The sequence below is a fragment of the Chiloscyllium plagiosum genome, chromosome 29 (genome assembly GCF_004010195.1).
Source record: "Chiloscyllium plagiosum isolate BGI_BamShark_2017 chromosome 29, ASM401019v2, whole genome shotgun sequence".
Taxonomy (NCBI): domain Eukaryota; kingdom Metazoa; phylum Chordata; class Chondrichthyes; order Orectolobiformes; family Hemiscylliidae; genus Chiloscyllium; species Chiloscyllium plagiosum.
This window is the reverse complement of record NC_057738.1, coordinates 33420987-33446563: the sequence shown is the minus strand read 5'-3', so window position 1 is coordinate 33446563 and position 25577 is coordinate 33420987. Positions and strand designations below refer to the sequence as shown.

The window sequence follows — 25577 nt, the reverse complement described above, 5'->3', positions numbered from 1 at the left end:
CATTTATCTGAATTAAACTCCATCTGCCACTTCTCAGCCCATTGGCCTATCTGGTCCAGATCCTGTTGTAATCTGAGGTAACCCTCTTCGCTGTCCACTACACTTCCAATTTTGGTGTCATCTGCAAACGTACTAACTGTACCTCTTATGCTCGCATCCAAATCATTTATGTAAATGACAAAAAGTAGAGGGCCCAGCACCAATCCTTCGCAGTCAATAAGGATAGACGACAACACCTCCTCCACAATAACCCTTAACATTGGTGCCCCACAAGGCTGCGTACTCAGCCCCCTATTATACTATTTATATACAAATGACTGCGTAGCCAAATTCTGCACCAACTCCATTTACAAGTTTGCAGACAACACCACCGTCGTTGGCCAGATCTCAAACAATGACGTGATAGAGTACAGGAAGGGGATTGAATGCTTCACAGCATGGTATAAAGACAACAATCTCTTCATCAATGTCAGCAAAATGAAGGAGCTGGTCCTTGACTTCAGGAAGTGAAGTGGAGGGTATGCCCTTGTCTGCATCAATAGTTCTGAGGTGGAGATGGTCGAGAGCATCAAATTCCTGGGACTGATAATCACCAACAATCTGTTCTGGTACATCCTACGTTGAACTGTGGTCAAGAAAGCACAACAACGTCTCTACTTCCTGAGGAGACTAAGAACATTTAGTTTGTCCATGAAGACTATTACAAATATTTACAGATGCACCATAGAAAGCATCCAATCTGGAAGCATCACAGCATGGTATGGCAACAAGTGCTCTTCCCAAGACTGCCAGAAACTACAGAGAGTCGTGAACACAGCCCAGTCCATCACACAAACCAGCCTCCCATCTACTGACTTCATCTATACTTACCACTGCACTGGGAAAGCACCAACATAATGAAAGACTCCTCCCACCTTGGTTATACTCTCTTCCACCTTCTCCTGTTGGGCAAACGATATAAAGTTTGAATGCACGAGAACAGATTCAAGAACAGTTTCTTCCCCACTGTTATCAGACTTTTGAATGGGCCTCTTAATTGCTAATGTTGATCTCTCTCTGCTCCTTCTTTGCAGCTATAACACTGTATCCTGCACTTTGTTTTGTTACTTGATATTTGTATAGTGCGATCAGCCTGTAAAGCATGCAAAACAATTTTCACTGTACCCCAGTAAATGTGACAGTAATAAATCAAATCAATTTTTTTTGTCTATTCTTGCTGTAGTATATTTTCAAAATGTTGGTACCATACTCAAGTGGCACATATAGAACTTGACATTTTAGATTTTTACTTTCTGCTTTCCAAAAAGATTTATTTTTATCATTTCTTTATTTGACATCATTTCCCCCAATATGCTCCCAAATTATTTTATGTTGTTTAAGTTATTGTCTGAGTTGGTATTTAGAAAAGGACATACTATAAGATTGGTCTTATGGTGCAACAAAGACTGCGCTGGTTCAAAGAGGTTGCCCACCACCATCTTGCAACCATCCAGGTGTCACAAGCAGTTAAGAAGGCAAATGCTACATTAGTCTTCATTGCAAGAGAGATTTGGTACAAAACCAAGGAGGTCTTACTGCAGCTGTATCGTGCGTTGGTGAGACCACATCTTGAATATTGTGTGCAGTTTATATCTTCTTATTGATGAAAAAATATATTTGCCATAGAGATATTATTATCTAATAGTCTGAATGAATGCCTGAGACTGAATGAAACAAGGGAACAGGTGATGGATATGTTAATGAAGAATTAATTTGTTGAATATATGTGGGAAGCTAATAATCAGTGTGGGTGAGTTTCATGTAATGTAGCTAACTGAAATAAAGCTTTCACTTAAAAGCCAGGACTTGAATTCTGTTAAAATACATTTATCTGTTGGAATATAACAAGTGGGTGTGTAGTGATGGTTTGCCAGACTGATTCCTTAACATTGGAGGTTTTTTTGTATGAGGAGAGAGATTAGGTCAACTGGCCTGTATTCATTAGAGTTGAAAAGAATGAGTGGGGATCTTACTGAAATGCACAAAATTCTGACAGGGCCGGGCAGACTGCATGCAGGTATGATATTTTCCATGGCTGAGGCCCAGAAGAAGGTGTCACAGTCTTGGGAGATGCAGTAGGCCGTTTCAGACTGAGATTAGGAGAAATGAAGTTGAACCTGTGGAATTCTCTACCACAGAAGGCTTTGCAGGTCAACTCTAAGAAACAAATAGATTTCTACGGAATAAAGATATTAAGGCATATACAGAGAGAGAGCAGAAATATAGTGTTGAGACAGAGAATCAGCCCTGTTCAGGTGGAGCATAAGGGTTTGATGGGCCAAAAGACCTAATCTTGCTGTGATCCAACCCTCCAACTCGGCAACATTTTCTTGACCTGTCCTACCTGTCCATCTTCCTTCCCACCTATCCGTTCCACCCTCCCCCCATTTACTGCTACATATTGCCTTCCCAGCCACCTTACTCCCAGACTCACTCCTACTCTCCTATTTATCTCTCAGCCCCTTTCTCCCCCATACCCCCAACATTTGTGATGAAGGGTTTATGCCTGAAATGTCGACTCTCCTGCTCCTCGGATGCTACCTGATCGACTGTCCTCACCTACCACCTCTCCAGTCTCTGCAACCAACGCATCATCCTTAAACACTTCCGCCAACTCCAACTAGACTCCACCACTAAGAACATCTTCCCCTCCCCATCCTTCTCTGCCTTCTGCAAAGACCATTCCCTTCTACAGTCCTTGGTTTCCGCCACTGTCCCCAGCAACACCCCCTGAACCCCCAGGTACCTTCCCCTGCACTGGAAAAGATGCAAAACCTGCCAGTACATCACCCCCTAACCTCCATCCAGACCCCAAACAGTCCTTCCAAGTGATACAGAGGTTCTTCCTACTTAGTTTACTGCATCAAGTGTTCCCGATGTGGTCTTCTCTACATTGGGGAGACCAAACGTAAACTTAGGGAACGGTTCGCCGAGCATCTTGGCTGGGCCCGCAGGGGATGACTGAACCTCCCAGTCACCACCCATTTTAATTCCCCTTCCCACTTTCTTTCCGACTTGGCCTCCTCCATCGCCACAGCGAACTGGAAATTGGAGGAACAATACCTTATTAGATTCTCGACTGTATGGAAACAGGCCATTGGGCCCAACAAGTCCACACGATCCTCTGAATAGCAACCCACCTAGACCTATTCCCCTATCTTAGGTTTACCCCTGACTAATGCATCTAACACTATGGGCAATTTAGCATGGCCAGTTCACCTGACCCGCACATCTTTGGATTGTGGGAGGAAACTGGAGCAGCCGGAGGAAACCCACACAGACAATGTGCAAAACACACAGACAGTCACCCAAGGCGGGAATAGAACCTGGGCCCCTGGGTGGCAGCAGTGCTAACCACTGAGCCACCATGCCGCCTGGGCAGCCTACAGCCCAGAGGACTCTTCGATTTCAAATAACCTCCCACGCCATCCCCCAACTGCCTTCTCAGCCCCTCCCCCTATCTTCCACTCCTCCCTTCCACCAACTGAATTCATTCCTCCCATTGACCAACCAGGTCATACCCTCTACCTGTCTTCACCTATTCCCACTTCACCACCCTGCCCCCATCACCCCCTTTATCTGCAGCTCCCCTACATCCATCCCCAGCCCTGAAGAAAGGTTACACTGAAATGTCGACTTTTCCACCTCCTGATGCTGCTTGGGTTACTGTGTTCTCCCAGCCTCCTGCCTATATTCTTTCCAGTCTGACAATTAGATGCACCATTGTTCTGCCATTCTCACATTCCAATCACTTAATCTGATATATCAACATCCTTTCTCCCCAGCACTTCACCCCCCCAGCCCACTATTGCATAAATGCTGCCCCTCTATACTTCATGTCAGCTCTGATGAAGAGTCATCTAGACTTGAATCATTAGCTTGCTTCTCTCCTTGGATGCTACCTGACCCACTGTGATCTCCAATATTTTGTTTTCACTATTGAAATCTACCACCTCCAATGTTATCAGACTTTGCATTCTAGATTTAACTCATCTCATCGCTGTTTTCTTTGCCAATTTATGCCCTTGATTACTGAACGAAGAATCTTTAAAGTTAGGCAATGCTTTTCAACTCATTGTTGAAATATCTAAAGATAAATATTTTGTTTGTTTTAATCTAATAGGCTACCGAAGGTCCTTGCAATTCACCAAAACCCAGTATGTTGGACTTTGTCAACAAAGCAAAATGGGATGCTTGGAATTCACTTGGCAAAATACCCAAGGTAACTAATGCTTTATTTCTGTTATGTAAGGCAGAAAGAACAAAAGGGTAGATCTGGGATAGCATGTAAAGCAAGAAAGATTTAATTAGAAACAAAGGGAAAATGGTAATAAATTTTAATGAGACAAGTCAAACAAACTATTTGTCTAGAGAAGTCATAAGATGAGATTGCCAACAGCTGTTGGTCAAAAAAGAAGCAGATTTTGTGATCCGAAGTTGTTGACCAAAATGTTGAATTCAGAAAACTATGAAATACCTAAATGAAAGATGAGGTGCTGTTCCTTGTGCAGGTTCAAGTCCCACTTGCTCTAGAGATGTGTCATAACATCCATGAACAGACTGATTAAAAATACCTATACTTTGAGCTTCATTGGAACAAACTGAGGACAGAGAGGCTAGCATGAAATTGGGAAAGTGAGATAAAATCATAAGTGACAAGAAGTTTGTGGTTATTTATTTCAAATTGACCAGGTCATACCCTCTACCTGTGTTCATTCCTCCCATCGACCGACCAGGTGGTATCCTCCATCTGTGATCACATATTCCTACCTCAACACCCGTCCCTCCCCCTGCCGCCTTTATCTGTAGCTCCCCTTACACCCATTCCCAGTCCTGAAGAAGGGTTACACCTGAAACGTTGACTTCTCCACCTCCTGATGCTGCCTGGCTTGAGGCATTCTCCGAAGCAATCTGTGGTTTGCGTCCCCAGTGTAAGGGGAGACTACTTCATGAACAGTGACTACAATATGCAAAATCAAAAATACAACAGTGTTGCTATTTCACCTGGAAGGAATGTTTTGAGTTCCTGGAAAATGGAAAGGGAGGAGATAAAAGGGTAGATATTGTATATCCTGCTCTTGTAAGAAGGTGAGAAGTGTTTCATGAATTGTAATTTATTTTAGGTTATGTTTTAAAAATGAGAAAATTGCGTGGTAACCTAATCAAAGTGGTATTTATTTCCTCAACCCACTGGTTTAAATTGCATTAAGAATTGTTTAAAAAAAAGTGTGTTCTGCAATTCATTTAGAATGACTAATCTGGACAACATGCTGATTACCAGTCTTTGTACCATATCTCAAAGCCATTAAGATATTAGCATTGGTCATCAGGTCAGAACAGGAGAAAGTGAGGTCTGCAGATGCTGGAGATCGGAGCTGAAAATGTGTTGCTGGAAAAGCGCAGCAGGTCAGGCAGCATCCAGGGAACAGGAGAATCGACGTTTCGGGCATAAGCCCTTCTTCAGGAATGTGTCAGAACACCTGATGAGTAATTTTCCTAGCTGATGATAATCCAAGACAAGTCAGATCCCAGAGTGAGAGCTGGTTGCTAGACCATAGGTTGTATGTTTATAATTTGTTGATTGTGGTTGTCAATCAACAAACATATTCACAAGAGGCTGCTAATGTACTTTTTAACAAAAGAACGTTTAAGTTTATTACACACAGGGGTAATAATACTAACTATTAGACACTATATAAGAACTATCTGAATTGCTGTTATTGCAAGTATCAGAAATAAGGATTTAACAATTCCACTATCGTTAAGAATCTTACAGATAGGTCAAATCTCCGTGAAATTGATGCACATTGTTTTATTTCACTTACTCCTCAGCATGTTTTCCTTTTACATGTTGATTCAGCAGTTTTGTCGAATGTCTTCCTCTCTCACACCTTTAAAAACTTCTGTTTCTGGAGATTTTCTCTTCCTAACGTCTGAATCACTCAAGCCTACTTTTCTTCTGCCTTGAAAGTTTTGGAGTCTGCAAACTGCACCTACATCTTTATCTTTTTTTCTCTCTCTCTTTCTCTGTCCTGGGTTTCATAGCAATTAGCCAAATATTGCTAGATTGTTCAATCAGAGAAAAGATATGGTAATAACGACATTGGAAAATTTGTTATGGAGTTAGCAGTGAATGAATCTCTAAACAATGTCTGCCCTTGCCTGCTAGAAAAATCAGCATAAAATGAGGAGCTTGATAGGCGTTTTCTTTTATTACTGAAACAAATATAAGATTTAAAAGATTGTTATATTTCAGAACTTTGCCTTTAATTTAGGGTAAAATGAAGAATTCTGAAGTCTGCCTGACACCAGGCCTTCGTGATATGGCTGCTTAAGGTTAAGGAGAGACCTGAGTTGTTTTGCTGAAAAGATCACAACTGGAGTGAATGGCAGCAGCATCTGTATTTCAAAGATTATCAGTCTAACGTTTCTAAGACCCAGGAAGGAGTTGAGAATGTCAGGTTGTAACCAAGAACCATATGGTTCATGTTGCAGTTGAAATAGGCTTTGAAAGGCTTCCAAAACACTCTGCCAGGATCCAAGAGAGAAGGATCAGCTAGAGGTCAAAATTCTGCATTGTTCACTGCACAGTTATATAGGTAGGATTAAAAAATATTTGAAGTTTGGGAGAATTTGAAATGAGGCTGAAGAACTAGCTTGTGCTGGAGACAGAATCGCAAGAAAAAAAGTCCCTCACTGTGTAGGACAGTTCTAAGATTAAAAGTTAGCACAAATTGAAAGAAAAGGTTTGAAAGTAAGGGGAGGTGATGGCCTAGTGGTATTATCATTGGATTATTAATCCAGAAACTCAGATGATATTCTGGGTACCTGGGTTCAAATCACACCATAGTAGATTGGCTGTGCTATTTGAATTCAATAGAAATCTCGAAATAAGGGTCTAATGCTGACCCATGAAACCATCGTAGATAATCAAAAAAAACTCATCCGATTCATTAACTTTTTTAGCAAAGGTAACTGCCATCCTTACCCAATGTGGCCTGCATGTGACTCCAAATCCACAACAATATGGTTGACTCTGGGCAGTTAGTGAGGAGCAACAAATGCTGGCCTGGTCTGTGATGCCCCCATTGTGTAATTTTTTTTTAAAATCTAGGAAACAAAGAATCACTTTAAACCAGTGTAAAGTATATCCATGAAGTTGTCTTTTTTAGTTATATTAGAAGTAAAAATGATAAATTCTATTCTGTAGTAAAGTACAAGTTTTCTACAATAGTAAATGGTGCTTTTAGCCTGTTTGTTACAGTAAAAGTCTTATAGCGTGGAACTTGTGTCATCATTGAGCTATTAACTAGAAGTTAGAATTTATTTTTCATATAAAAATAATTGGTTTCTACAGGAATTCCTACCCAGAAATATTGATTCATATCCCTGGTTGATTTAATTAACTTGGCAGCTACACTGTATAGTATCTGTATGTAAAGATATTGTTTTGACAGTTTTGAAATGCATGTCTTAATTGTTTAAAAATTTGTACACAATCTGAACACACTGCTGATTACAGCAACCCCTGCCAGGGGATCTGCTGTCATAGAGTGTCACCCTTTTCTGTTTTGCACTGCTCTCGCACAGTCACTGTAGCTCACCTGCAACGCTCTGTGGCATCCATCAATCAACTGTGACTAGGTCAGTCTCTCTTTCTGCTGACCTCTACTTTTCCTTCTATAAGAGATTGTTTTTAGTTTTTCAGTTCTAATCAAATGGATGAAATGCTACACTTTATTTTCTGGATATCACTTTTTGAATAGTTATTTTTGTTCTTGCAATTTTGAGTGCCTCGTTCATTTGTTAAATGCTCTGACAATTGAATTTTTTAGCAATTTTATTTCAAAGACCTCATATTTCTCCCACAGATCTTAATGTCCAGCTTCCTGCAGGTCAAAAACTAGCAGTTTCCAGCACATGACTGGGGTTTCTGGTTCAGCCACTTAAGTTGTCAAGCATCTTTGTATCTGGTCAAAAACTATATTTTGTAGCAGATGACTGTGGGTTCATTTGTGCCACCTCAGAGATGAGGTGTTCATTTAGATCTCTCTTATTCAAAACTGGCTGTGTCGACATTTTATCTGTGGTTCCTTTGTGTTGGTTTAATTGACTGAAATGTTTTGACAATAAAGCAGGAGGATGATGGAAGCTTTTGTCCTCGGGCAACGAGTTATCAGAACTTTATAGAAATTTTTGTCAGCTGGCATCATGTGATCAACAGCAGCAGTGTTCCAGCAAAATGTCCACTGAAAAAAAAGCAAGAGAATATACTTTTAAAGAGGAACAATGTTGGCCCTTTCTTCGTGCCTTTTAACCATGATGGCAGGTTTAAATAAGGAACTAGAGGAACACAGATTGAAGATTATGTATGTGATATACAGAGGGGGAAGTGAAGAAGTACTTTATATACAGCAAGTGGTAATGACATAGAAATCACTGCCTACAAAGGAGATAGAAATGAAGACCATCAATTACTTTGAAATGAAATAGGCTTGAAATAGGAGGGAAATAATCTTGCAGAAATACAGGAACAGAGTGGGGGAATGGGGCTGATTGGAATGTGCCAGAGAGCCAGCATGAACTCAGGGCTGAATGGCTTCCTGCTGGATTGTAATGAATCCTGATTCCAACATTCAGGAAAATGAATTGAATGTAGCATCTTGTACGTCTTTTTACCCTTGTTGCAAGGTAGGGTTTTCTTGTTAGTCGTTTTAATGTTGATAAAATTACTTCTGGTTATTCCTACATTTATAATCTCAGAACTTAAGAACTAGGAGGAGGAGTAGGCAATTCAGTACTTCAAGCCTCGAGTAAGGGAACCAATAGTGTACATTGTACTCCAGATACGGGCTCAGCAATGCCTTGTACAGTTATAACAACACTTCCCTACTTTTGTATTCCATTCTTTTAGCAATAAATGCCAAAATTGCACTTGCCTTCCCTATTACCTGCTGAAGGAGAAAGTGAGGACTGCAACTGCTGGAGAGTCAGGGTTGAAAAGTGTGGTGCTGGAAAAGGTCAGGCAGCATCCAATGAGCAGGAGCCTTGATGTTTTGGGCATAAGCCCTTCATCAGGAATGTGGAGGGGGGAAGGGGCATAGGTGGGAAGGAAAATGGACAGGTGGGACAGGTCAGAGAGTGCTGAGTTGGAGGGTTGTTTCTGGAATGAGGTGGGGAGAGGAGAGATTCTGAAATTAGTGAAGTCGATGTTGACGCCGTGTGGTTGAAGGGTCCCAAAGTGAAAGATGAGGCATTCTTCCTCCAGTTGACAGGTGGCTTTGATTTGGCAGTGGAGGAGACCCACAACTTGCATGTCATTGGGGGAGTGGGAGGAGGAGTTGAAATGGTCGATCACAGGGCGGTGAGGTTGTTTGATGCGTGTGTCCTAGGGATGTTCCTAGAAATACCCAGCAAGTCAGTGTCCTGTCTCCCCAATATAGAGGAGACCACATTAAGAGCAACAGACACAGTAGATGAACTGGGTGGATGTGCATGAAAATCTCTGCCAGATGTGAAAAGATCCTTTGGATCCTTGAACAGAGATGAGGGGGGAGATTTTACTGCACATCCACCCACCTTATCTACTGCGTCCACTGCTTTCGATGTGGTCTCCTCTGCATCGGGGAGAAAGGACGCCAACTCATGGAGCATTTCAGAAGACATCTCTGGAACACAGGCACCAAACAACCCCACCGCCCTGTGGCAAACCACTGAATTATCACAATTACCCCCCAGCTGCATCTACCTATCGCCTTCCCAGCTACCTTTCCCCCACCCACATCCCCTTATATATCTCTCAGCCCCCTTCCCTCTCCACATTCCTGATGAAGGACCTATGCCCAAAACGTCAACTGTCCTGTTCCTTGTGTGCTGCCTGACTCTGTATGTTTTTCCCATGCCACTTTTCGACTCTTATTATTTTTTGTATCTACATACCAGCTTTTTACGATTCATGCATGACAGTTAGATCCCTCTACACCGAAGTATTTTTCAGTTTCTCTCCACTTAGACAATAAATTGCATTCTTATTCTTCTGACCAAAGTGAATAAACTAACACTTATCCATGTTAAACTTATCTACCAAATTTTGGTCCATTCACCTAATGTATCCATATCCACTTGTAAATTTCTTATGTTTTCATTGTAACTTATTTTTCCACCTGTTTTAGTATCATCTGCAATTTTAGCTGTAATACATTCTATTCCTGCATCCAAGTGCTTAATATAGATTGGAAGTAGTTGATGCCCACTATTCATAGTTTGCCAAACAGAAAAACAATCCATTTATCCTGACCCTCTGCTTTGGCATCACATCTACCATCTTCCATTTTAATTTGTCCTAAATAATCAAACTTTTCTACTTGTTCCAGTGTGATATCATCCATTCTAATCTTCAGGCTAGTTTATTTTAATGTCTTTTATGTCCAGCCAACTGTCATGGTTTTAGTCATTTTGTTCTTCATAATCTAGATCCTAAATTTGTAGATTTGTAGATTTTACAATATTTTGTACAGCTATTCTGAATCTGCAAATAATACTTTGTCATTAGTGTACTGTAAGTTTGTAATGTTCTTGCCTCCAATTTTTATCCCTAGAAATCCATCTAATTCTATGAACATTTGTTCTTTGCACAGATTGAATACATTTGGTGACAGTGAACAGACTTATTGTACTCCTGTCTTCAACTGAAATGTATTTGATTGTCCCTCTTTCAGGCTAATGCTTGTTAGTTCATCCCATTTAAGACAGTATAGGTCTCACCTCCACTATCAATGTTACAGGTCAGCAACACATCTATTAGCTTTTGGTGGTAAACACGGCCAAGTTCCTTTTCATATCTAGGAAGCATACTAAACACATGCTTCACTTAAGTGTGACTCTCTGTATTTACTTCTAGATATGTATTAAACATTGCTCGGTTAACTCTAAGTCCATCTCTAAATCCAGAATGTGTTTCACCGAATCCTGCTTTAAATAGTTATGTTGAAAATCATAACAGAAAGAAATAATGAGATGACTCATTAAGCTTTTGGTTCTAAATGATTGCACTTTCATTCCATTGTTTTAGGTTTATTGGGCAACAAACATACAACAAATGCCTCTTGTCACTTAGAATGTATCTTTTGATATATAATTTGATCCCAAATTTCAGTTACCACTTCTAATTCTTTTTCTCCAAGGGACTTTAGATATTTGGTTCTTACTTTTTATGTGGGTGTCGCTGGCTATGCCAGCATTTAGTGCCATCTTTTATTTAACATTTAATCATCCAGAGGGCAGTTAAGTGTCAACCACATTGCTTTGTGATCTGGTTTTCTTCCAGGCCATCCATGAACTCGATGGATTTTTCTGACTATAGATGGCCACTTTTGGGTCAACTCTCTATTTGAGACTTTTTTATTGAATTCAAATTTCACCATCTATCACTGTGGGATTTGACCCCATTCCCCAAAACGTTTACCTCAGTTTTGGATTGCTAATCCAGTGTCTTTACCACTATACCACTGCCTTCATTCATCTATGGTTGAAACATTTCCAATACTTAACAATTTCAAAGGATTATTTACGTCTAATACCATAATGCTTGGTCCGTTGTTTCCCACTATATTTTGAAAAGCCCCTTGATTTGGATCATTGTATATGCCAATATATATTCTTTTCAATCAATATTTTACCATCTTTATTTTTTATCTATTGATATCTCTTTCTTTCTACCTGTCAGAGATCTTACCTTCTTGTACGTGACTCTCGTTTTGTGATTTCTTTCCAACTTCATTACACATCTCATCAGTGATGTGGAATTAGCAACTATTGCTCTAGAACAAATGTTGGGACCCTTGTTTTTCCTGATTATATGTTAATGACTTCAATCTTGGTGTGTAGGAGACAATTTCACAGTTTGCAGATGATACAATACCTGGAAGCATTGTAAACTTTGAGGAGGTCGGTGCAGAGCTTTAGAAAAGACATTGACAAGTTGATGTTTGGATGGATAATGCCAAATGGTGTTCAATGTAAAGAAATGTAAGGTGATAGATTTTAATAGGAAGAATATGGACAGGCAGTATAACCTAAGGGGCACAATTGAAAGGGGGTGCAGGAGCAGAGGAGCCTGGGTTTTTATGTGCACTGATCTTTGAAGGTGGCAGACAGTTAGAGCAATTAATCAAACATACAGTATCTAGTAATAGAGACATAGTGTACAAGAATAGCTGGTTCAAAATTTGTGTAAGACACTTGTTAGGCTTTAGTTGGAATATTGTATATAATTTGGAGTGCCTCATGATAGGAAGAAGGTGACACATTGGAAAATGTTGAAGAGATTTACAAGAATGGTTCCAGGGTTGAGAAACATTATATTTTGAAAATCAATTGGAGATTTTGGGACTGTTCTTCTTGGAGAGAAGAAGGCTATGGGGAGATTAGATTAGATTAGATTAGATTATCTACAGTGTTGAAACAGGCCCTTCGACTCAACCAGTCCACACCGACCCTCCGAAGAGTAACCCACCCAGACCCATTTCCCTCTGACTAATGCACCTAACACTATGGGGCAATTTAGCATGGCCGATTCACCTGACCTGTACATCTTTTGGACTGTGGGAGGAAACGCACGCAGACACAGGGAGAATGTGCAAACTCCACACAGACAGTCGCCCGATCTGTCAGAAGTTTTCAAAATCACAAGGGGGCCAGATAAAGTAGATAGGGAGAAACTGTTCCCATAACGGGATCAAGAACTTTACAGATTTAAAGTAACTTGCTAAAGCAGCAAATACGTGATGAAAAAATACACAAATGGTTTGGGTCTCGAATGCATTTCTTGCAAATATGGTGGAGGCAGCTTAAATTAAGGTATTCAAGAGGTCATTGGATGATTATTTGAATAAAAACTGGGTGCAAGGGTATTGGGGAAATGTATTGGGGAACAACACTAATTCATAACAGTGATTTGCAGAGCAGTTGCAGACACAATGTTCAGTGACCTCTCTGTTCTGAGAAAATAATACTCTGGAGACAAGCTAAATAATTTTTCTTTTTGAAATTTGTAGGAGGAAGCTAGACAAAAATATGTTGACCTCATAGAAACATTGGTTTCTCCAGAAGTCCCCACCCAAAGTGAAGCAACCATCGCAGGAGATTTGAAGTCATCATTCCAGACAATAAGTGTCACAAGTGAAAACAACATCACCACTATTCTTCTAAACAGACCAGCTAAAAAAAATGCTATTTCTGTATTGGTAAGATTAATAATTTAGTGAATAACAATATACTAACTAACTGTTATATCACTGTTTTCACCTGTTGTTATATTCATTAATATCTGGTATTGCACAAAGTCAGTAAATATTAATGAAATTTATATTAAAAGTTTCAATATATTTAACTGTTAGCAGAATTCCATGTTTGTACTCCAATCAAATTTTTGATCCTACCATAGAACTTGATCTTAACAAAATCAGAAATTACATATTATATGACAGTGACTGTTCAAAACTATACCTCTTCATCTTCCTCTAACTAATTCCACTTTCAAACACCTTTGATTAAACCATTTCCCAAAGCCTCTCCTATGTTGGCCAACTGGTGGGACTGCCTTTGTCAGATTCTATTCCTATCTAATCGGTCTTAGCCAGAATCTCATTTTCAATACTTATTCTTCCTGTCCTGCACAGTTATCTCTGATATTCTCCAGTGATCTATCCTCGGTCTTACCTATTTCCCATCCATTTTCTGCCCCTTGGCGATATCACGTGAAATGCAATGTCAGACTCTATATTTGCGTTGCTGGACATTACCATGCCTTCAAATTCTCCACTGCCTTTAATTTGTCACAGTTGATAATAGTTTATTGATATTATTGATAGACTTTAATCCAGAATCTCAGCTATTGTCCTTGGTTCAAATCCTGGGAGAAAGTGAGCACTGCAGATGCTGGAAATCAGAGTCAAAGGGTGTGATGCTGGAACAGCACAGCCGGCCAGACAGCATCCAAGGAGCAGGAGAATCGACATTTCGAGCATAAGCTCCTGATGAATGGCTTATGCTCAGAAAATCAATTCTCATGCTCCTCAGATGCTGCCTGACTGTCTGTGCTTTTCCAGCATCATACTCTTCAACTTCTTCAAAGGCAGATGGTGGAATTTGAATTCAAGACAAAAATCTGGAATTAGGAATCCACTGAAACTTCTATCGATTGTCAGAAAAGTCCATCTAGTTCACTTAGGTCCTTTCGCACCAAATTCAGCCATTCTCACCTGGTCTAGCTTAGATGTGACTCCAGGGGGTAACCTGACAGACTCCCAACTCCGTAACCCCACAGTCTCTCAATTCCCTGTGAAATGGCCTAGAAAGGCACTCATTTCTATCAATCGCTACAAGGTCTCAACAAAGAAGTGAAATCAGACAGACTACCTGCCATCGACCTAGCACTGGAAACAACAATGCTAAAAGAAACTCTTGTCAACCCTGCGGAGTCCTCCTTACTAATATCTAGGGTTTCATGTCAAAATTGGGCTGTCTGACAGGCTAGTCAAGCATCAAACCTGATATAGTCATGCTCACAGAATCATACCTTAGTGTCCCAGTCACCATCCCTGTATATTCTATTGTACCAGCAGGACAGAGCACTACAAAGCCAAATCTGTTGGCACCAAGATCACGTTGTGATAAAGAGAAAAGAGTGTGGGAGTAAACTAGCTAAAGCCATAAAATTCCACATCATGAAAGCTTCCACAGGTATATAAAAAGTAAGAGATTACTGAAGATAAACATGACTCCCTTTAAGGGCAGGTGTGGGTGAAATGTTAATGGCAAACAAGCAATTTGCATGGAATTTCCCAACTGAGTCCCTGAGCTAACAATTGGAATAATTTGTGAGTTGGAAAACAAATGCTGTGGGGGCCTAACTAGCTATTGTATTAATTTGCATTCTGAGTTCTCTGGCCAATGAGTACCATCTGGTGGATGTGTGGGATCTATCAAAAAAAGGATTTCTATTTAAAGAATTTACAACATGGGTCAGAATGGTACAAGAGCATGTGTACTTCTGAAGAGAGTGTTCCGAATGTGCAGCTCATTTCCCCATGGAATAGTTGAGACAATTAGAGAGATTGCAGTATAGTGGGAATATCACTAAATTATTATTCCAGCACCTCAGTCTAACGGTCTGAGCACTATGGGCTCAAAATCCACCACTGCAACAGGTGAAATTTAAAAGCGATTAAAACAGAAAATCTAGAAATGAAAGCTTATCTCAGTTAACGGTGACTACAAGGCAGGCATTGATTGTTGTTAAAAAAAAATCCCCCATATTGTCCTTTGCGGAAAAGTTATGCTGTCCTTATCTGGCTTAATGTCCAGACCTGTAGCAATGTGGTTGACTTTTTTTTTTCTTTTTTCTTTTTTCTTTTTTTTTCTTTATCCAAATTCTCCTGGTTTTTTTTTTTCCTTGTCCTTATCTGGCTTAAGGTCCAGACCTGTAGCAATGTGGTTGACTTTTATTTGCTATCAGAAATAGGGCAGTTAGGCACTCAATTCATAGTCAATTGGGATGGCTAATTGATACTTACCTACTCAATGATGCCCACTTTCCTTGAACAAGTAAAGTAAAATGCAATAATCATTGAGCAATTTAAGGAGAACTCTGACATGGTTCATGAGGAAAAGAGAAGTATTTGTTGATATGATTAGATGAAGGGAATTGGTGGAAGAGAATCCATGTGAAAAATAAAGCTCAATTTATATGTTTTGAATCATGGCCTTTCTCTGTAAAACTCTACATATTTTTCCTCATTCTGCTGTACCACACTGATGATTAATGCTCATGCACTAAAATTAAGGATCTGTAATATCAACATGTTTGCTGTGACAGCTTTGAATCTGGGTCTCCAGAACGTTACCTGCGTCTCTGAATTAACAGTCCAGCAATAATACCATGATCTCTCCTCCAATATTTATCTTGATGGACAGGTTGTCACCAGATTCAATAATTGGTAGCAAGATCCTTCAATATCAATAATGTCAATATTGCCATTCTTCAAGGAGAATTTCAGAGTAACTTTGTAACATTTCATAGAGCAGTAGAGCACAGTAAGGTCCTTCAAGCCTCGATGTTGTGCCAACCTTTTATCCTACTCTAAGATCAAACTAACTTACATACCCTTCGTTTTATTATTATCCATGTGCCTAACCAAGCATCGTTTGACTGTCCATATTGAGTCTGACTCTACCACCATTGCTGGCTGTGCATTCCACACACCCATCACTCTAAAAAACCTCAGACATCTGCCCTAAACCTTCCTCCAATTACCTCAAAATTGTGCCCCCTGTTACTATCCATTCTATCTAAGCCTCTCATAATCTTCTGTACCTCTATCAAGTCACCTCTTATCCTTCTTTGCTCCAATGGGATACACCCTAGCTCCTTCAACCTTTCTTTATAAGACATATCCTCTGGTTCAGGCAGCATCCTGTAAATCTCCTCTGCACTCTCTCTAAAACTTCCACATCCTTCCTATAGTGAAGCATCAGAACTGAATGCCACATTCTAAGTATGGTCTAACCATGGCTTTATACAGCTGCAGCATAACCTCGTGGCTGTTAAACTCAATCCCCCTGCTAATGAAAGACAACACGCCATATTTCTTAACAACCCTATCAACATAGGTGGCAACTTTGAGGGATCTATGGACATGGACCCCAAGATCCCTGTGTTCCTCCACACTACCAAGAATCCTACCTTTAACCCTGTAATCTGCATTCAAATTCGACCCTCCAAAATTAATCACTTCACACTTTTTCCAGGTTAAATTCTATCTGCCACCTCTTGAGCCCAGCTCTGCATCCTGTCAATGTCCCATTGCAACCTACAACCTAGGTAGAATAGCCATGGGAAATGCAAGGTTACAGGGACAGGGTAGGGGGGGTGAGTCTGGGTGGGATGCTCTTTGGAGGGTCGGTGTGGACTCGGACCAAATGGCTTGCTCCCACACTGTAGAGATTGTATTCATTTAATAAAAGACAATGTAATCACCGCCCCTTGACATTCAATCGTGTTACAAGTAGTAATCGCCCCCTATCAACATACTGGGAGTTTCTGTTGACTAAAAACCCAACTGGATTCAATATATAAATACAATGGCTGCAAGAGCAGTTCAGAAGCTCGGAAGGCTGCAGTGAATAACTCACCTCTTGACTCTCCAAAGCCTGTATATCATTTAGGAGGCACAAGTGGGCTGGAATACTCTCCACTTGCCTGGGTGAGTACAGCTCCAACAACACTCAAGAAGCTTGACACCATCAAGAACAAAGGGGCTCACATGATGTACACTGCATTCATTCCCTCCAACTGTGTGTAATAATAACATGATGAACTGCAGAAATTCACCAAAGATCCTTACATAGCAATTTCCAAACCACCTGCAAGTCCCTCTCCAATCCACTCACCATCCTGACTGGAAACATATCGCTACTCCTTCACTGTCGCTGGGTCAAAATACTAAATTCATTCCCTGAGGATATTGTATATTTCCGTACATCGCATGGACTGCAGCGGTGCAAAAAGATAGCTCACCACCACCTTCTCAAGGGCAACTAGGGATGTGCAATAAATGCTGGCCCAACCAGCGATACCTGCGTCCCATTAGTGAATTTTTTAAAAAACACTACTTATTCGACAGTCAGTATTCAGTGATCAGAAATCTTCTCGACTTAAGTATTAGGAAGACCACAACCCTCGTCTTCAGTCCCTGCCTTGAACTCTGTTTTTGAGATACTAACTCCATTTCTCTTTTCCACCACTGTTTGAAGCTGAACCAGACTTCACTTCATGTACAACCACATATCCTCTCCACCGCCTCATCCCAGCCCTACCTCAGCTAATTTACTGCTGAAAACCTTATCCTTACTTGAAGTTGTGAAGGTAACTGTGAGCTGTTATCTTTAATCACTGAACAGTTGCTGTTCCAAGATTTTGACAATGACAGTGAATGAACAGCAATATTGTTCCAAATCAAGATGGTGAGTGGCTTAGAAGGAAACTTGTAGATGGTGATGTTCCTATACATCTGCTACCCTTGGTCATCTGATTAGGAGAAGTTGCAGGTTTTGAAGGTTCTGTCAAAGTGGCCTTGATGAGTTACTATACTGAATCTTGCAGATAGTATCTACTGCTGCCACAGTATGCCAGTCTTGAAAGAGTGAATGTTTAAGCTAATGGTTAGGCTGCTGATCAAGCAAACTACTTTGTCCTGGGTAGTGTTATCTGTTTTGCAGCCACTCTCATCCATGTGATGATGGTTAGACCTAGCATACTGCCACAAATAATTCCTGTGTGTGAGATAGGGTGCCAAACATTGGAGAGTTTTGGCCCAATTTTCATTTACTTCATTGCTACGGTTTCATGATGTAGCTTGGAGAATTGATCACATAGTTCAAAGAAGCTAAGAACAGTGTCCACGTATAGTATGTAACTCGGGCTGTGGCTACCACAGGAATTTGTGGGGGTCGGGTCAGGTAATGTAGCTGACTAAAGATAAAACGCAAGGCAAAGAGCACTGTGTATATTTGGTCAAAAAAAAGCAGCAATGTGGAACTGCAAGAGATAGAGAGTACTTCACTGAATAAAGTCTCTTCAAAGGATAGTGGTAACAAAAATAAAGACTTTTATCTGAACATACAAAGCATTTGAATTTAGATGAACAGGTTTTGCATATAGAGAAATGATTTAAAATTATAGCCCCATTATTTATAATTACACAGTAATAAAACTCAGGAAATGAATATTACAGTTTTATGATATTTTAAAGAGACAGAATATGGAAAAGGAATAGGAACCCTCAGTAAAAGATGGCATAGGGACAGCATTGAGAAAGGACCTTGGTTCATAAGATCAGGAACTAGAATAAATATGACAGGATTAGGAATAAAAAGAATTCTGACCATTTTTATTCCTAATGTCTTCCCACACTGATAACTTATAAAGGTAGTTGAGGAACCCCTCCCCCCACTAATCCTGAATAGTAGTGATAGTATTGGACAGAGAATTCAGCAGTAAGTAATTAAAATATTTAGTAAAAACAATGTAATGTTATGGGGGTCTTTAATTTTCAAATGGGCTAAACAAATTAAATTGGCAAGAAAAATCTAGAAGATCAATTTTTAGAACCTCTGTGTGATAGTTTCCTGTGGAGCCAACTAAGGATAAAGCTATTTAACATTGAGTATTACGCAATGAGATAGGTCAAATGAGTAATCTCATAGTTAAATGTTGAAAGTTTATCTGGGAAATATAATCATAATCTAATTGCATTCCATATTGAGTGTAAAAGCAACAATCCAGTATCAAACGTGAATCGTGAACTGACCTACATATTTGGTTTTATTTCTGAGGTGAAGGTTGGTTGGCTGAATTAACTAAAAGATTATGATGGTTAATAATCATGGGGGGGATCTATAAAGACATTATTTAGACGTTCACAGCAAACATTTTTTGTTCAAAACAGAACCCTTGCAAAATAAAAGATCCATGCTATATTAGTGAAGTCAAAAATAATCTAGGAATTAATGAAGAGGTCATTAATATTGCAAAGAACAACATGAAGTCTGAGAATAAGGATTGTTTTAGAAACCAGGAAACAGTGAGCAACAAGGAAAAATAGAATGAGTGTAAACTAACCAAGAATATCAAACAGATTGTAAAAACATTTTTGGAATATATATGAAAGATGAGTGATATATATATGAAGGAGGAGTGTATGTAAAATAAAAGTTGAACCCTTGGAGGCAGAGATAGAAGAAATTATTGTGGGGAAATAACACCAATATTTTGTGTTTGCTTTCATGTTTGAAAATACAAATAGATGGAATCTAATAGAGGTCTGAGCCCTGGAGAGATTGGAGTTGAAGGGTCCATTAGAGATTCTGGAATTGGCTGGCTATTACTGCATAATAAACTGCATAATATGAAATTATTGTCTTAACTCTCCCTCGAACCTCCCATTTAGGTTGGGAGATTATGCTACAGAAGGGTGTTGCGCTTTTGCATTCATGTAGTAGCTGTTGGGAACTGCTAAGAGTATGTCTGTAATGAGGCAGGAAGGAATTACTTAGCACAAATGACATTAGAGTTTCAAAGAAGCCGTGATCTGATGATGATACCTACAAGCTGTGTTGCTCTGTGAAACTTTGGAAGGTTCAATTATCCATTAATTTTGGCATGTTTAAACCATTTGAGCTGTACTCAGGATGTCTGAAATCTCTAAAGGAATTTGGGAATGCACACATTAAGATTTCCAAATAACTGTGTTGAAATGTATGTGGTGATTGCATATTGAAGGTCAGGAGTATATTTATCTTCATTGAGCTTCATTGAGTGTGGAATGGGCAAATTATTCCACCTGTTCATATTGACATCTGTACCCAGGAAAGAGAGTGGTGAAGAGAAGATTTTCTTTTATGTAAGATTGAGAGTTTGGGAATTACTGCTTCTCTAAGTTTTCAAAATTTATTATGAGCTATAAGGTAAAAGGTGGGTATGGATAAATAGTACATACTTCTATTTGAGTAGATAAGTTTATATCCCAAGAGCCAACCAAACTTTGTGCAGGAGCAAAGAAACCTGAGTGTGTGTATAAGTCTTGAAAGGTGGAGAGAGCTATAATAAATCATAGAGTAATTCTAAGCTTCATAAATAGGGGAATAGAGTACAAGAACAGAGTGGGTTCAATGAACTTAAGATAATGGTTAGACCTCAGCTAAAGTATTGTGCAGTTCTGGGCACCATGCTATCAGAAGAATGTGGATGCATTGCAGAGGTTTACAAGAATGGTTCCACGAATGAGACATTTCAGTTATGAGGAAAGATTGGAGATTTGGGACTGTTTTTCTTGGAGAGGAGAAGGCTAAAAGGAGGTTTGATTGAAGATTTGAAAATCATTAGAGACCAGGACAGAGTGGATGGGAAGAAGCTAATTTTCTGTAAATGGATCAAAAACCAGAGGGCACAATTTTTTGCAAAAGAAGAAATTAAAGGTGAGAAATAATGTTTTTCACACAGTGAGTAGTTAGGATATAGAATACACTGTCGGAAGTGCGGTTGAGGCAGATTCAATTTAGGCATTCAAGAGGACAATGTATGATTATGTAAATGGAAATGATATGCAGAGTTATATGGCAAAAGCAGGAGGTTACAAGTGGTTAAAGTGCTCAGAGATTGGTGTAGACACAGTGGGCCATATGGTTTCCTTCTGAGCTAGAATATACCTGCGATTAGACAGCATTGGAGGGTAAAACAGTGAAATTGATTCATTTGAGGTGAAGCAAAAAAGCATTCCATTAGCCTTCTTGATTACAAGTTATACCTGCATTCTAACTTTTTGTGACTCATGTACCAGAACACTTAAAATCCTCGGCAAGTTGGAATTTTGTAGTTATTCTCTATCCATGTAATATACTTTTTTTTAATCTTCCTGGCAATATTTTCCCATACTATTCTCCATCTAACAGATTTTTACCCACTCACTCAGTTTAAGCATTACAGTCTGCATCTTCCTGATGTCTTCTTCACATTCCTACCTACTTTAATGTTGTCTACATATTTAGCTGTTATGCCTTTGTTCCAATCATCTAAATCGTTATTGTAAGTTATGAAAAGTTAAGGTCCCAGCACAGACCTCTGCAGGTCTCCACAAGTCACACCCTGCCATTCAAATATGGACCCATTTATGAAAACTGTCTATTTTCTGTCAACTTGCTATTCGTTTATCCATGCTTTATTTTGTAGTGGGTTTCTAATAGCATGTAATTCACAAGCATAAAGGTTATATTTAACAGGAACTTGTAAAAGAGAATTTATAGGGTTATATAGAGAGTAACTAATTGGATAACTCCTTCAAAATAGCCAACACATGCATGACAGGCTGAATAGCTTCTCTCAATTCCATAAGAATCTGTGACTTTATTGTGCAAATGTAGTATATTAGTCCCTTTTTAATCAGAACTACAACTTATTTTTTAGATCTTTTAAAAACCAGCCTTCAGACCTTGCCTTTCTCAAACAAGAATGCAGCCAAATTTTCTTCTGAGCCCATTCTGTTTGTGGGTGTGTCAGACACCGCCCTGGTGCCAGGAAATTGTTGTTACTTTTTTTTTGAATGATACGGTAGCAAACAACAATATATATATTAAGCCTTTATTTAACATAAAATATCACAGATAAGTTTATCGAAGTATTATAAGAAATAACACTTGAGAAAGGAAGAAAACACAGTGAAGATGATCAAAGAGCTTGTTCAAAGAGGTAAATTTTTAAGGAGTATCTTAAGGAGGAATGTAAGGTAGGTGGGCAAAAAGCTTTAGGGAGAGAATGTCACAGTTAGTGCCTTTGGCAGAGGATGGCATGGCTACCAGTGATGTAACATTTCAATTTGAGGATGCTCAAAAGATAAGAATTGTGAAGGACTGTAGTAGTTCGAAAAATCATTGAACTTGAAAGGTTATCTCTGTTTTTCTCTCCACAGATGGTGCCAAACCTGCTGAGTTTCTCCAGCACTTTCTGCTTTTATTCCAGGTCACCAGCATCTGCAGTATTTTGCTTTCAGCAAATATAAGAGGGAGTCGAAGTAGTTTAGGGAGACAGCGAGGGGCATGGTCATGAACAGATTTGAAAAGGAAGGTGAGTTGATGTTTAGCTTAGGAAGCACGGAGATAATTTGAGAAGGGACTAATGTGGGACATGGAATAAAAAGTTTGGGTGACCTCACATTTATGGAGGGTAGAATGTGGGAAATCAGCCTGTGAGGTATTATAATATTTGAGTCTAGAGGTAAAACAAGTCATGCATGAGGGTTTTAGCACAGACTAGCTGAGGCAGGAATGAAGTCTGAAGATTTCCAGAAATTGAAGTAGGTAGTCTTAGTGATGTCATGGATATAAGTTATCTTGGTCAATGTGTCATCATGGTCATGAACAATCTAGTTCAACCTCACAGTAGTCAGGGACAAGGATGAAATTGGTTGCAAGGAAAATGTGTGACAGCAAATGGATTCGGTTGTCCCAATGTCTCGTGATTGTTTTTCCAATAATGAGAGGTTGACCATCTGTGCAGCAAGATCCTGCTGGTCTGAAAATTTACTGTTTTATTACTGTAGATGGGGTTCCAGTGTGCAACAGTCAGAAGAGAAAGTGTCATTATCAATTATAATTTCTGCATAATTAGCAGCCAAACCTTCAGTCACCAAGACCCAAATTCTGGAACATTTCTTCCCTCCCCCCCGCCCCCCCAAAAGTATTCCATCTTTAACACACATCTTAAAACCTAACTTCTAGTCACTATCATTAATATCCTCTTATGTGGTTCACTGTCAAACTTTGTTTCATAACATTTTTGTGAAGCACTTTGGGATAATTTGCTCCATTAAAGGTACAATATAAATGCAAAGCAGTAATTGTATCTTAAGTAGTCATCTAAATATATTTTAATAATACCTGGAAGAATTTACACTTGATGTTTGATTTCTTATAAAGAATGCATACCACATTCATGACAATGCATATATCACAACTGTCCTTTCATCCAGATGTACGAAGAAATTATGAAAGCACTTGAACAAGCTGCAAAGGATGATTCTACACTGACTGTAATGACAGGTATATTTTGTGTTCATTTACAATGTTTTTTCCATGTCATTAAGTTCTCTTGTGTACTAAATCTCCAGAGTGTGACCACACCTTCACTATAACTATAAACAAAGACAAAATGTACTTTATACAGACTGATTTGACTCTTTCCTCAGAGAAAAGGTGATTGGGTTCAAACCCCATTCCAGTGTTTGAACATGTTATCCAAGCAGTAGTGCAAAGATAAAGCATGTCATAATGTGCTGTCTTTCTGATGATTTATGAAATAGTACCATAGGAGGCAGCTTTAAAGAACAGAAAATTTCTTGCATTGTCTTGGTCAACATGTAATCCCTCAATCCAATACCATAAAAGCAGATCATCTAGTCACTTAGCTAATTGCATTATGTGGAAACTTGATATGCTTAAATTGGTCACTAGGTTTGCTTGTGTGACTAACATTTTTTTTGGATTTGGAAAATTTTCTAAACCATAAAAGTTGCTTGTGTCTTGTTACTTTCTTTATCCATGAAATTCCAGTTAGAGGTGTGTGGAGTCTGTCGTAGGAATTTGGGTCAACCATCGTTTCCTTGTGCAATTCCAGCCAGTGGCCTTTTGCTGTAAACATCATTGATGTTGAGGTCAGAATCAGGATCATTTTGATTAGCCACACAGAATTGCACAGCACAGAAATTAACCAAAAGCAATGTAGTCTGGATTGTGGAAATCTGAAATGGCAACAAAAATAGAAACTCAGCAAGTCAAGTAGCACTTGAGGATGGAAACAGGGTTAGTATTTCAGGTCAATTTCATCAGAGCTAGCCATATAGGCTTATATCACTATTTATGCTCTATACATGGGTGTCCCATTAACATATTCTTCTGTTTCTCTCTGTATATTTGCACAATTATGGGTTGTGATAGATGGATAAGTAGATTTTTATTGATATGAGATATTGTCTTTTAATACTGAATGTGGTTAAGGCAACAAAACAGTGAAGATGGCTAGCTTCCATGGAACCAGTTCTCAACATCTGCTAGCAAAACAACAAAAAAAAGCATTCATTATGTTTGCTATGGGTCTCTCAACTTTGCAGGAACTATCTGCCAGAAGTAATAACTAGCAATTTATTGGTCATTTGGAATCAAACAATTGGGACCAGCCCTGTATGAAGGACTCTGTAGGGCCTTATAAAGAATGAAATTTTCTGTCATTACTTAAGAGATCAGCAACATAAAAGAGGGAGAAGCCTCTTGGTATGAAGAGTTCCCACATATCTGACAGTAGGTGGTTTGCATCTTTGCATTTAGTACACATGATACCTCTGCCAGAATGGCAGTTGTAGATTCCATTTGTGATCTTCTGACCAGGTTTGAATTTAAACCACTGCCATTGGTGAAATTAGTTTGGGCTGTTATGATACACTCCGTGGTCAATGAGATTTGGACCCAGACCTTCTAGTCCAGAGGTAGGGATACTACCAAGACACCACTAGAAACATCAAATTATACCATTGCAAGACTCATATTTGCAAGACTAAATTTGGTCATTCTATACTTAATTATAAATTTTAGACATTTTATGACAAAAGGCTCTCCTGCATACAGTACATGCCAGTACGTGGACTGTCCTACTACAGACAGGCAGTGCTGGATGCAATCCTAGAGAATGAAACCGGTCAAGTAGTTGAAGTTTTAGTGAACGAGCATTTTGGGGATAGTGACCATAACTGTGTAAGTTTCAAAGTCATTATGGAAAGGAATAAGGGCAGTGCAGAAGTTAAGTCCAAATTTGTGGAATGATGATTTCAATATCTTCTGACAGGATCTGGCAAACAATGATTACTTGCTTTTGAAAGTAGTATTCAGGACTGGCATAGGAGTTTGCTTTAAAAGGAATTTAGGAGAGCAAGGAA

The 25577-nt window shown here is 39.3% G+C and overlaps 1 protein-coding gene across 4 annotated transcripts in view; it reads left to right on the top strand.

Annotated features, from left to right (window-relative positions):
- Window positions 1-25577, top strand: part of eci2 (enoyl-CoA delta isomerase 2) — a 174394-nt gene that overhangs the window by 108479 nt on the left and 40338 nt on the right. For all 4 annotated transcript variants that reach the window (XM_043719486.1, XM_043719487.1, XM_043719488.1 and 1 more), the window contains 3 exons: window positions 4163-4261; window positions 13095-13283; window positions 23622-23691. In XM_043719486.1, coding sequence (XP_043575421.1) covers window positions 4163-4261; window positions 13095-13283; window positions 23622-23691 — 358 coding nt within the window. The remainder of the gene's footprint in view (window positions 1-4162; window positions 4262-13094; window positions 13284-23621; window positions 23692-25577) is intronic.